This window comes from Engraulis encrasicolus, chromosome 4 (assembly GCF_034702125.1).
Source record: "Engraulis encrasicolus isolate BLACKSEA-1 chromosome 4, IST_EnEncr_1.0, whole genome shotgun sequence".
Lineage (NCBI taxonomy): Eukaryota > Metazoa > Chordata > Actinopteri > Clupeiformes > Engraulidae > Engraulis > Engraulis encrasicolus.
This window is the reverse complement of record NC_085860.1, coordinates 29,573,545-29,587,145: the sequence shown is the minus strand read 5'-3', so window position 1 is coordinate 29,587,145 and position 13,601 is coordinate 29,573,545. Positions and strand designations below refer to the sequence as shown.

General features: G+C 43.1%; 1 protein-coding gene across 1 annotated transcript; it reads right to left on the bottom strand.

The window, feature by feature from the left end:
- Positions 1–621: 621 nt before the first annotated feature.
- LOC134448050 (ubiquitin carboxyl-terminal hydrolase 26-like) lies at positions 622–13,240 on the bottom strand. The gene is made up of 18 exons (XM_063197810.1): positions 13,212–13,240; positions 13,011–13,051; positions 12,031–12,072; positions 11,818–11,851; positions 11,318–11,373; positions 10,926–10,971; positions 10,541–10,593; positions 10,184–10,247; positions 8,993–9,048; positions 8,752–8,841; positions 8,096–8,227; positions 7,658–7,781; positions 7,292–7,422; positions 6,674–6,773; positions 2,666–2,742; positions 1,927–2,022; positions 1,481–1,548; positions 622–644 (listed from the first exon to the last, which is right to left on the bottom strand). Exons 1-18 carry the CDS (start codon positions 13,236–13,238, stop codon positions 622–624), a joined length of 1,260 nt encoding a protein of 419 aa, XP_063053880.1. The 5' UTR covers positions 13,239–13,240.
- Between the last annotated feature and the right edge of the window lie 361 nt (positions 13,241–13,601).

Genomic DNA, 13,601 nt, shown 5'->3' with positions numbered 1-13,601 from the left:
TAGGAGCTCTTGGAGCTTGGCAATCACACTCCCACGCCTTATTTGGCTCGCCCAACACGTGCATCCTCTGTCCAATCGGAAAGCTTTCTTCTCCCCAGATGTTTATTCGGAATTAAATAAAAGTGCAATGCAAACCTGCCGCAAAACAACTTTAATCCTGAACCATTCAATTCACAATTAAATGCACATTTAGTCGGTACACTACTGTACAACACGCATGCTCACACACACACACACACACACACACACACACACACACACACACACACACACACACACACACACACACACACACACACACACACACACACACACACACACACACACACACACTGTTCAATACCACTTCCTGACAGACTCCTTCATCCTGACACACGGGAACACACACTCTTCCTTATTAGCCTAACTGGAATCTTAGACTAGCGAAATCTTAGACTACAAGACTACGTCTTGTCTGTCTGTGTCTGCCTCACCATCTCTTCCCTCTCTTTGCCTGCCTCACCGCTTCCGGACTCTAAGTAAAAAGAAGCACGGATGAATTTATTGCATAGTATCAGCTCTTTTGCATTGTTACAGTTACACGTCATTTCTGGCCTATTAGCTGCTGTGGACAGACTTAGCTCAGCCGCACCGTTCTAGTCGGCCTGAAAACAGTGTTAGAGAATAGGAGCAACAGAAAGACTGTTAACATACTGTATGTCACACAATGATCATGAGATGCTGCAACATGCTTCCTTTACGATCAGAGTCAAGTTACCCTTCATTTATGTAGATGATTGTCTTTCACTCATCATGGCCAACAGCTTACACCAATAACTGGCTATGTCTTCCTGTCACCGTCTTGATGTGTGGTTGCTGTGACAGTGGTCTTCAGAGGTGTGATACAAATAGTGTGTGTGTGTGTGTGTGCACCAGGGATCCAGGGATGGAAATAAGTTGAGTTTTGCCTTTGGCAGTTGGAGTTTTGAATTTTGCCTTTGGCAGGTGAAATATGTCAACCCACCATGACGGGTCACCATGACGGGTGAAATGTTTCACTTCGACTAGAAGCATTAAATAATGTTTGGGCGGACAATTGGCAAATTGGTAATGAAAAGAGATTATTGGAATCACAATACCTGAAAAAGTATTGATCAGAAAATGATCTTAGTTGGCATTACAATGTTTGGAACGGAACTATTAAAAATGGTGACTGGTAAAAATTGTGAGTGACTGGTAGATTTTAGAATCTACCTGTCACAGTGAGTGGTGGGGAACATTTTTAAGTTCCACCCCTGGTGTGCATATGCGTGTGTGCGTGCGTGCGTGCGTATGTCTGTCTATTTGTTTGTGTTCTATTGTGAGACGCTACAGAATCTCAGCATGTGGACTCACATGTGTTGTGTCAGTGTCAGTGTTGGGGTGTGTGTGTGTGTGTGTGTGTGTGTGTGTGTGTGTGTGTGTGTGTGTGTGTGTAACCAGTGTCCATAGTGGCACTTGCCTGGAGAGGGCGCTCTAGAGCAGTGGCCTGATGCTGCCTCCTCAGCCGACACAGCCGTGCCCTCCGTCCTGGAAACACACAACAGTCAGGACACGACACTTCCAGTCCCCATTTGGGAGGGACTTGATGATGATGATGATGATGATGATGATGATGATGATGGTGTATGTGTATGTGTGTAAGAGAGAGAGAGAGAGAGAGAGAGAGAGAGAGAGAGAGAGAGAGAGAGAGAGAGAGAGAGAAGTGGTGTGTGTGTGTGTGTGTGTGTGTGTGTGTGTGTGTGTGTGTGTGTGTGTCTGTGTGTGTGTCTGTGTGTGTGTGTGAGAGAGAGACAGAGTTGAGTGGTGTGTGTGTGTGTGTGTGTGTGTGTGTGTGTGTGTGTGTGTGTGTGTGTGTGTGTGTGTGTGTGTGTGTGTGTGTGTGTGTGTGTGTGTGTGTGTCATCACCTCGGCATGACCTGGAGCTCTGTGTCCAGGTGGAGTGCGTCCTCGATCTTGTTGAGGGTGAAGGGGCAGAAGCGGACGAGGTGTAAGATTAACACCCTGGGGGAGATGGGCATGGAGATTAGACAGGCAGTGCCCTCCTAGTGACGCAACACCTTCACCATCACTACTAGTCAGGTCAAGAGCAATGCAAGTACTTTCTGAGCTTCTGAAAATTCAGGAACGCCTCCCACATTGTCGGGAGGCAAACAACCATTAGCAAACCAAGGGAGGTGGGTCAACCATGCCGTTTGGGAAATGTTAATTGTTATGCTCTTGGTCAGACCAAGTCTCAAAGAGATTTGAAAGTCGATGATAATCAGGCTACTGGAGATGGGGGAGATGGGGGAAGGGGGATGGTCTATGGGTTCATATGACATTACAAGGTGGAAGGAAGTAAAGGAAACACATTGAAAGGATTTGTCACTGTTTGTGTTACTGACCCTTTTAGTGTAGGGAAATGAAGTATATACTTCAACATGTTATACTGTCATAAAATAAATTTACACTATAACATGGAGTTAGGGCAATAGTTAAGTGTGACGTATGTGCAGTATTATATGCTTGTATGTTTAGACACAATGCACAAGTAACCGTAAAGTAAAGGGTACCAAAACATTTCTCAGATAAGTCCCTTTCAAACAGTCCCTGTACACATGTCATGTATGTCTAAGTGGTGGTGAGTGTCTGCAAGTAGACTTACTGTGGGAGAGTGTGGAACTGTGTCCTTTTGTCCGACTCCTGCCCCCCGCACTCACACCTGTACTCCACCTGCTCGGCCTGTACACACACACACACACACACACACACACACACACACACACACACACACACACACACACACACACACACACACACACACACACACACACACACACACACACACACACACACACACGAGAGAGAGAGAGATCAGTCTCTCAGTATTTTTACTGTGTAATGTGACAATGATAAGTGATTGTATATACAGTATGCATTGCCCGGCTTGTTAGAGCAAGGGTGGGGATTGCACTAAAGGTTTATTATGGCACCAATAACAACTCCTTCATAATAGTTGGGATTTATAGACCCCCGTCAGCTGATTCTAAATCCATAGATCAGCTTGCAGAATTGATATCTAGATTCACTGACTCAGAAGTTCTGGTTCTTGGGGATTTTAATATTGACTGGCTAACTGATGCCTCCAAACATCTTAGAGATGTTTTCTCAAGTCTATTTTTGGATCAACTTATTAATGATCCAACAAGACCAAACTCTAAGAACTTTAGCAAATCATCTCTTATTGATCTACTTTTTAAAAATAAGATGAACAAAATTAGCGCAACTGGTGTTTTTGATTTAGGGGTCAGTGACCACTGTCCCATTGCCTGTATTAGGCACAGCACTCTAACCAAAGCACTGCCTCGCATTTTGGTTAAAAGAACTATGAAACATTTTAATGAGCAAGCCTTTTTAAATGATCTCTATGAAAGTGACATTCATCTCACAACTGAAATTCCTGATGCTGACTTGGCTCTACAGTTTTTCTCAAACTCATTTATTTGCATTGTTGACAAACATGCACCTTTTAAAAAGATAAGAGTAAAAAGTAGAACAAACCCATGGTTCACCCCTGAACTCTCCTCTCTTTTTCAGTCAAGAAATAAGGCTTGGTCATTAGCAAGGAGGAGCAAGGATGCCTCTGACTGGGCAAGTTTCAGGAAAATCAGGAACAGATGTACATTATCTGTAAGAAAGGCTAAATCTGACTATTACTTTAACCTTGTCTCTAGCTCGTACTCTGATCCTGCAAAATTCTGGAAGGCTGTAAATTACAAAAACAATAAATCTGTTACACCTATGCCTTCTTCCATTAAGTTTGATGATTGTCTACTACAAGACAAATCAGACATTTGCAGTGCTCTTAACAAACATTTTTCTTTAGCCAGTCAAAGTTTTGATAATAGCAATAATCATTCCTTTATGCCTAGGGCTGGACATGATATGTGTATCAGAGACAATGTCAGAGACGATGATCTGGAATTTAGGCTTCATCCTGTGTCTAAGCATACAGTGCTATCTGCTTTATTAGCAATTGATAGTCGCAAATCCACTGGAGAAGACCACCTAGATCCCCTTTTTCTTCGCACTGCGGCATATATAATAGCAGAGCCATTATTGCACATTTTCAATTATTCTATTTCCACTGGAGTTGTCCCTACACTATGGAAATTTGCACACATTACCCCGTTGCACAAGGGGGGTGATAAGACTGACCCTAACAACTATCGACCAATATCCAAGCTACCGTGTCTCTCAAAAATACTAGAGAAGTTGGTAAATGATCAGCTCAAAGAATTTCTAAATACCAATAATATTCTGAGCCCTCTCCAATCAGGCTTTAGGCCTAAACATAGTACAGTCACTGCTGCTACTAAAGTAATTGATGATATTATCACTTCTCTTGACAAGAAAAAACATTGTGCTGCCATCTTTGTGGACTTATCCAAAGCATTTGACACTGTGGACCATTCTCTGCTTCTACAAATTCTGCCTGGTATTGGTTTTAGTGCAAGTGCCTGTAAATGGTTCCAGAGCTACCTATCAAACAGACACCATACTGTAAAATTGGGTAATACTCAATCTGACCCCCTGCTAATAACCAAGGGGGTCCCACAAGGTTCAGTATTAGGTCCGGTACTCTTCACCATGTACATAAATAGCATACTCTCTCTCCTTTCCAACTGCTCTATTCATCTATATGCAGATGATACAATTTTGTATTGTGTTGCAGATTCTGTACAGCTAGCATTGGAGAATTTGCAGCAGTCTTTTAATATCCTACAAAATGCCTTCATTGGTCTTAAGCTTCTACTTAACGTAAGCAAGACTAAATGTATGGTCTTTACTCGATCTAAGCATGGCATGAAAAATGATTTTAATATATCTACTTTAGATGGGTCTGTTATTGAGAGAGTATCACATTATAAGTACCTGGGAATCTGGCTAGATGACAAGTTCACATTCAAGAAACATACTGACTGTCTTGTCACTACGCTCAGACAAAAGCTATCTTTCCTGCACAGAAATAAATATCACTTTCCTGTTTTCTGCAGAAAAAAGTTAATTGAAGCTACTTTTCTGTCTTCCCTTGACTATGGTGATGTTATTTACAGACATGCACCACTCTCTAATCTGAAGGCACTTGACACTGTCTATCATTCAGCTCTTCGTTTTATTACTGGGGATCCATATAGCACTCATCATTGCCTGTTATATGATAAAGTTGGGTGGGCTCCACTTTCTCACAGAAGGGACATGCATTATTTTATTTTTATTTATAAGGCCCTCACTGGTAAACTCCCATTTTATATTTCATCTCTTTTAGTTTGGCACTCCAACCCATATCAAACCCGCAGCAGCAACTTTTTACTGGAGGTCCCTTATGCCCGCACTGAACTGGGTAAAAAGGCTTTTAGTGTCTGTGGACCTTCAGTTTGGAATACCCTACAACAAAGGATAGGTCTTCAAGCCTTTGTGTCATTAGAACATTTTAAAGTAATACTGGGAAGTTTTTTATCACATACTTGTACTTGTTTTAACTCATAAGTTTTAATTCATAGTTTGTCTTAATTTTTACCTCTTATATGATTTTTGTTGTATTGTGTATGTTGTATATCTATATGATTTTATATGTGTAATTGTTTGTTTTACTCGACATCATTGTAAATGAGGGCTGGGCTCTCAATGATTCTTCGAGTTTAAATAAATGAAATGATTGAACCTTTTTCATTCGAGGGGCCACTTCAAATTCTTCCAAGGGCCGTACTATGAACACAAACCAGGATTTCCCCCTGCGCTTTAGGCCTATATTGAAGGCGGGCACCTTTAAAACAGACCCGACCTTCTCTAGGTCCCCTGAATATAAATTAATGATATTGCAAATGTATTTTCTAAGATTGCTTTACAAAATATCTCCTATTTCATGTGAAGCTGCATAACATTAAAACAATATCGGGGGCCGGATAAAATGGCCTCAAGGGCCGCAAACAGCCCTCGAGTCATAGAGGATGGAGATTAGTCACAGTTTGTATTCGTCTGAATTTCCTGTTATAAAACATTATTATCAGATGTGTATAATACATATACCCCAAAACTAGTTTGCCATGTTAAGTATAACCCTGTGATTATTAACCTTATTAAGCCACGCCCATGTCACATCATTTCGTATTCTTACAGAATGTCTGGTCTGCTAGATCTGGTTAATGGACTCCATTTAAGTCTATGGCCTCCACTCTACACAAGCAGCAGTCTGGTGAGAGCTCCAATTAACCCATGGTGGATAACAAGGCTACTGGATACTGTACATCAGTAGATTCAAACATTTTCAGACTAAGGACCACTTTGTCCCTAAATGTTTTTGTCAGGACCCATCAGTCAACTGAATTGACGAGCTCACTCGCATCTAAGTAATAGGCAATGCAAATGTAAAAATCACTCATTTTAAAGCATTACAAGCCTTTCTTCAAGAGAAAGAAACAAGTTCATCCTTCTAATAATGTTAAAAATATATAGCCAGTGTCAGCTTGTCCTGGAAACGCTGACTATATTTGTAGAAATCCCCTCGTGGACCACTTCAGTTCTCTATCATGGAAACCATGATCATTCCCCGGACCACATTTTCAGAGTTACTGCTTTAGACTAAGAGTGTCTGGCAGTAAGAGGGACGTACGGAGAAGTGGCGCTCCAGGCAGCTTCGGACGGAGCCCTGCGCAACCATCGGGAGGGAGATATGCGTGGTGCTCTCCTCCCCCCTGCTCTCAAGTCCACAGCTGTTCAACACACACACAGACACAGACACAGACACAGACACAGACACAGACACACACAGACACAAACACACACACACACACACACACACACACACACACACACACACACACACACACACACACACACCACACAGACACAGACACAGACACACACAGACACAAACAAACAAACAAACAACCTTCATTACCATCAGGATCAATTAACCCTTTACAGAAAGTCTTGACTAATAGATGGAATGCTGTCATTACCATTTTGATAAGAACAAGCTTAAAACAGATGCTCTGCCTAAACAATTAACTATCTCTACAAACACACACACCCACACACACACACACACACACACACACACACACACACACACACACACACACACACACACACACACACACACACACACACACACACACACACACACATAAAGAGGCTGCGCATCAGTGCCTCTGCTATACAGTAGTAATGTATGTTGCTAAAAGCCTCTTGATGACATGCTGAGTGACTGAGTGACTGACTGACTTACCTCCTGCAAGTTCTTATGTTCAGGAGCTGGAATGAGAGCGTGTCCACTGGGCACTGAGTGGCCACGTCGCCCAGGTCATGCCCAGTGACCCTCAGGCCCAGCAGACACTCAAAGAGGAACTCGTGGGCGTCCTGCACATACACATACAGAGAGAGAGAGAGAGAGAGAGAGAGAGAGAGAGAGACAGAGACAGAGACAGAGACAGAGAGATAAACAAATAAAACTGTCAAGGACATTTGCAGGGTCTCCACTACAAAACACTACACTGTGTAATATTTAGAAGAGCAGTATGCAAGAAATGAAACTACAATAGAGAATATTCTGCTGTTCTTGTCTTATATTTCTAATGTGTGTGTTTGCCCTCACGTTCTGGGAGTTCCCCTCGAAGCGACGGTTGCGCAGGGAGACCAAGTGTTTCAGCTCCAACAGCACCGCCATTTTCAGCTCCCTGTCGGTGGATGTCCTCAGGCCCAAGACACCCACCAGGGAGCTGTGGTGGAGGTGGAGGAGGTGGAGGTGGTGGTGGATGAAACCAACAAGACAGAAAAGTAGGATGAGAGTCTATTATGTACAGCATAGATGTGCTCATGTACTGATCGTGTGTGTGTGTGTGTGTGCGTGTGTGCATGTGTGTGTGTGTGTGAGAGAGAGAGACAGAGAGCGAGAGCATGTGCATACTGTGTGTGCAGGTCTGGTCTGGTCTGGTCTGGCAGAACATAGTGTAGTGTGTGTGTGTGTGTGTGTGTGTGTGTGTGTGTGTGTGTGTGTGTGTGTGTGTGTGTGTGTGTGTGTGTGTGATATTACCTGATCAGCAGTGCTGATGGGCCCTCCCTCACCACCTCCTCCTGCTGGCGCAGCTGCGTGCAGAATGACTGCCCACGGAACAAACACTGAAGGGTGGCGTTGATGTAGCATGTGTTCCCGAGGTTGGGCAGCCTGAGAGAGAGAGAGAGAGAGAGAGAGAGAGAGAGAGAGAGAGAGAGAGAGAGACAGGCAGACAGAGAGAGAGAGAGAGAGAGAGAGAGAGAGAGAGAGAGAGAGAGAGAGAGAGAGAGAGAGAGAGAGAGAGAGAGAGAGAGAGAGAGAGGTGGCCTCCCTCATTGTTTGGTGAGAGACATCATTTGCCAAAAGACAACATTAAGGTCTTAGACTCTAAAGACACTATAACAAACACAAGTGATGGTCATATGACTAAGTCCACTCATACAGTGAACGAGTACTCGAGCAATAAATAGCCTGAATGTACAGACGATTTCTTTGTCTGGTGGGATTTGCCATTTTTCCCCCTAAAATTGAGGAAATTGCATCTAAAACTCCGCCGACATACTTTCAAACAATTATTATCAGTATTTTATGACTTGAATGGTAAACATGGCTAGTGACTGGTACACACACACACTCCTCCTCTGGACAGTTCATGGTGCAGAGAGAGTGTGTGGGGGCATTTGTTGGTGACTTACCCTCTGCACTTCAGCTGCTGGGGCAGGAGGATATTTGCTGTGGCCACTGCGGTAACGCCCACATCCAATGGGGTGACCTCAGGCACAGACCTACACAAAGACAGCGATAGGTTAGAGAACATTACGAGATCCAGCACTCAAGTTCATGCTTACAGACAATTATCATGTGAATGGCACATACTGTGGCCCTACTGAAAGTAAGCAAGGAGGTGTGTGGAGGTGTTCTGGATCTATTACTCACAGCTCCTCGTCCAGAGCGCTGACCTCCTCCACCTCCTCCTCCTCATCTGTGGAGACCTGTGACAGTAAACAAACAAAGCTCATTTCAATGTCAATTGGCTCAGAAGTACAATGAGGCAGGTGAAATAGTGCAGTATTTACAGGACATGATAAAGATGACGATTACTACAGCATCGTCCTTATTATTACCGCGGCTTATTTCAAAACTTGTCGTGCTCTCACAGCATTTCTGGCCTGCTACTGCTACTGCCCATGTTTCCATAGTTACTCACCAGAGAGGCTTCAGAGTCATCCTCCATACTGGCCAAATCCCTGTTGAGGACATGCAGACTTTACTGAACACTTTGAAAAACAATGACACTGGGCTATCTTTTTTCATGTGCAGTGTTGAATGGTCTGCGCGGTATCCCATGAACACACATGCACATATATGAACACACACACACACACTGACTATTTGTGTGAAAAGACAACTGACCAAACCCCCCCAAGACCCTGCCTACGCCCCCGTTCCTGTTTCCATATACATATAGACAATTGTCATGTGAATGGCACACACTGTGGCCCTACTGAAAGTAAGCAAGGAGGTGTGTGGAGGTGTTCTGGGTCTATTACTCACTGCTCCTCGGCCAGAACGCTGACCTCCTCCACCTCCTCCTCCTCTGAGGAGACCTGTGACAGTAAACAAACAAAGCTCATTTCAATCTCATTGGCTACAAGTTTCCTTTGATCTTACATTTAATTCCGAATTAAGAAGTGTTTACATGACTTTTTCAAAGCGGAATGAAGATGTATTCAGAATGAAATGGAGTTAATTCCGAATCAAATGTCTCATGTAAACTTAGCCATTGGCTCAGAATATACAATATTACTAAATACATAGGTTAGGAGATGTAACGTTTGCCAAAACGGCTTCATTGTCAGGCCTGACTACAGCCCCAAAGATAATTGCTTGTAGGCTAGTTTCTGTGCTGACTGCACATGTGTTTATTATTAATATGTTAGCTACAGTAAACAAAGGCAATTACAATCTCATTGGCTCAGAAAATACAATGTGGCAGGGGAAATAGTGCAGTATTTACAGGACATGATTAAGATGACTATTACTACAGCATCGTCCTTATTATTACCGCGGCTTATTTCAAAACATAAAATGGCTACTGCTACTGCCCATGTGTCCAGAATTACTCACCAGAGAGGCATCAGAGCCAGATTCCTCCTCCTCACTGGCTACATCCCTGTTGATGGCATGCAGACTTTACTAAACACATTGAAAACAATGACACAGGGATGTCTACTGTTTTCATGTGCAGTGTTGAATGGTCTGTGTGGTATCCCATGAACACACACGCACATGTATGAATACAAATGCACACTGACTATTTGTGTGAAAAGACAACTGACCAAACCCCCCAAGACCCTGTCTATGCCCCCGTTCCTGTTTCCATATACACTTCATATAGACAATTGTCATGTGAATGGCACATACTGTGGCCCTACTGAAAGTAAGCGAGGAGGTGTGTGGAGGTGTTCTGGGTCTATTACTCACTGCTCCTCGGCCAGAACGCTGACCTCCTCCACTTCCTCCTCAGCTGGGGACACCTGTGACAGTAAACAAAGCTTATTTCAATGTCATTGGCTCAGAAGTACGATATTAAAGGTAAAATACCAAGGTGAATAGATGAATGCAACTGCAGTATATAACGTTTGCCAATATGGCTTCATTGTCAGGCCTGACTATAGCCCCAGAGAATTGCTAGTTTCTGTGACTGCACATGTGTTTATTATTATTATGTTAGCGTGAGTTCAGTATGTTAGGCCATTCAGTGTCTTGTTCATGCTTCTCCATCGTTATTCATATTTAGTTAAATCGTGTCATATCATCTATCAGTTCCCTAGGCCTACTAACTGCCCATGTTTCCATAGTTACTCACCAGAGAGGCATCAGAGCCAGAGTCCTCCTCCTCACTGGCTACATCCCTGTTGAGGACATGTAGACTTTACTGAACACTTTGAAAACAATGTCACTAGAGGCTATCTACTGTTGTTTTTTCGTTGAACGGTCTGTCCAGTATCCCATGAACACACACGCACGCACGCACGCACGCACGCACGCACGCACGCACGCACGCACACACACACACACACACAGTAACACAAACGCACACTGACTATTTGTGTGAAAAGACAACTGACCAAACCCCCCCAAGACCCTGTCTACGCCCCCGTCTCTGTTTCCATATACATATAGCAATTATCATGTGAATGGCACATACTGTGGCCCTACTGAAAGTAAGCGAGGAGGTGTTCTGGGTCTATTACTCACTGCTCCTCGTCCAGAACGGCGACCTCCTCCACCACCTCCACCTCCTCTTGGGACACCTGACAGATTAGATTAGCCATACATAGATTAGATTCAACTTCATTGTCATTACTCTGTAAATACAGGGCAACAAAATGCAGTTCGGCATCTAATCCGAGGTGTTAATAGCAGAACTGCAATATATCACAGATAATATGTAGAGATTAAAGCGGTATTTACAGATGGAATGCAGTTATAGCCAGTATATATATTATATAGTAAGTAGGATAAGTATAGAATATAGATCAATAGGATATGTATAGGCCTATGCAGTAGGCCTATACAATAGTAATGGGAGAAGTACACTACATTACCTCAATAAAACACACATGACTACAATATAATGTCAAGTGTAGTCAAGAAGAATGAAGTAGAATGTGAAGTACATGTAGGCCTATTTGGTAGTGCAGATGTTAGCGGTGAAAAACAAAGGCTAGCTATAATAGCTATGCTGTTATAATTACCTGAGGGGCCTCCGGAACAGGGTCGATATCATCCCTGTCAAAGACATGGAAACGTTAGTCAACACACACACACACACACACACACACACACACACACACACACACACACACACACACACACACACACACACACACACACACACACACACACACACACACACAGACACACACACACACACAGACACACATTCATTTGCTCTGGTACATGCTTACTTCGCCTTAGGATTCTTCCGCCAGATGTTCCATCGACGTTTCCTGTAGGAGATATTAGAGATCATATCCATTCTGTTTCTGCTGATATTTTACCAAAAATAGATGTTTTGTATGTTATATGAATAATTACTGAATAAATGGTTTTCCTCAGAGATGACCCTCATCCATCCCCAACACAGGGTTCACATCCAGCGACACCCCCACTGCACACCACCGTACCACACTGTGAAGTTACTCTCCAAATTACAGTAGATATGATTGGATGGAGTGGTGTGGAAGTTGTGCACAACACAGACAGACCTTTTTTACTATTAGATGTCAACTTGAGTCTGTGTAATATGACCAGCTCACACCGTCTTCTTTATACTTTGTCACTCTATTTCCTATTAAGCTGTACAAGAATACCCCCATTGCCCAAAATACCACAATACCTCAAGCACCCCCACACACAGATGCTCCAAACTCCCATCTCCCAAAATACTCCCAACTCACATCCCTCCCCCATACAGAATACCTCAACCAATATCTCCACCCCCTTCTTCTCTCTATACAGAATACCCCCCCCCCTACACACACACACACACACACACACACACACACACACACACACACACACACACACACACACACACACACACACACACACACACACATAATACCCAAGATTCACTCATTACACACAGAATACCTCCCACCCCCACCCAATACCCCCCTTACACCCAAATACCTTGCCTGATTATCATAGACTTGCAATCGCGATTCAATTTGAAGGTGTTGCGTCACCAGGAGAATACCACACACCCTCAACCCAACCCCCCCAACACACACACACCAACGCGCAGTTACACACACACAAACACACACACACACACACACACAAACACACACGCACACACACACACACACACACACACACACACACACACACACACACACACACACACACACACACACAAAACCAGTGTCACAATTCAACTCACCGCTTTGAGGACGTCGGAGACTCTGGTTGTTTCTTTTTTTGCTGAGGACAATAATGCATATCACTTAAAAATAGCCTACTTTTCAAAACAATACATTGTCAATAATGATTATAATTAGGCCTACAATTAGTAGGCTAATAACAATAGGTTTAATGTATCATATAATTATGAATAGGCCTATGTTGTTTTCTTTTAGCCTACCTTCCTAGGGAAACAGCAACAGAACATAATTCATATATTTAACATATTCTACGTAGGCCTACTGTAGAGAGCTCTCTCGAAATAACTAATCAACTTATCAATGAAATGCTCAACCTTTTTGTTGCCAAGGCTCAAAATAATTGACGTAATAATAACAAGTCTGTTACGGAATGATGGCAGGAAATCTGTGACGTCAGACATAGCATGGAGTTTAGCCAGAGACGTTCCATATGAGAATTAAAGAATCTTTGGTTTAGCCTACTCAATGGCGCACGTCAGTGAGCCTAGGCCTACTCACTGAGCTCGTAGGCCTACTATTTAAATTCTGCGTAGATTATTACGTGAATTATTATTATTATTATTATTATTATTATTATTATTATTATTATT

What these genes read in the sequence shown, in the direction of transcription:
- LOC134448050 (XM_063197810.1), bottom strand. Translation starts at nt 13,238, where the DNA reads ATGTTCTGTTGCTGTTTCCCTAGGAAG. An exon ending in TCTCCGACGTCCTCAAAGCG is followed by an intron (nt 12,073 to 13,010) that starts GTGAGTTGAATT and finishes TATCTCCTACAG; the next exon opens with GAAACGTCGATGGAACATCT. An exon ending in CAGCAGCTGAAGTGCAGAGG is followed by an intron (nt 8,228 to 8,751) that starts GTAAGTCACCAA and finishes TCTCTCTCTCAG; the next exon opens with GCTGCCCAACCTCGGGAACA.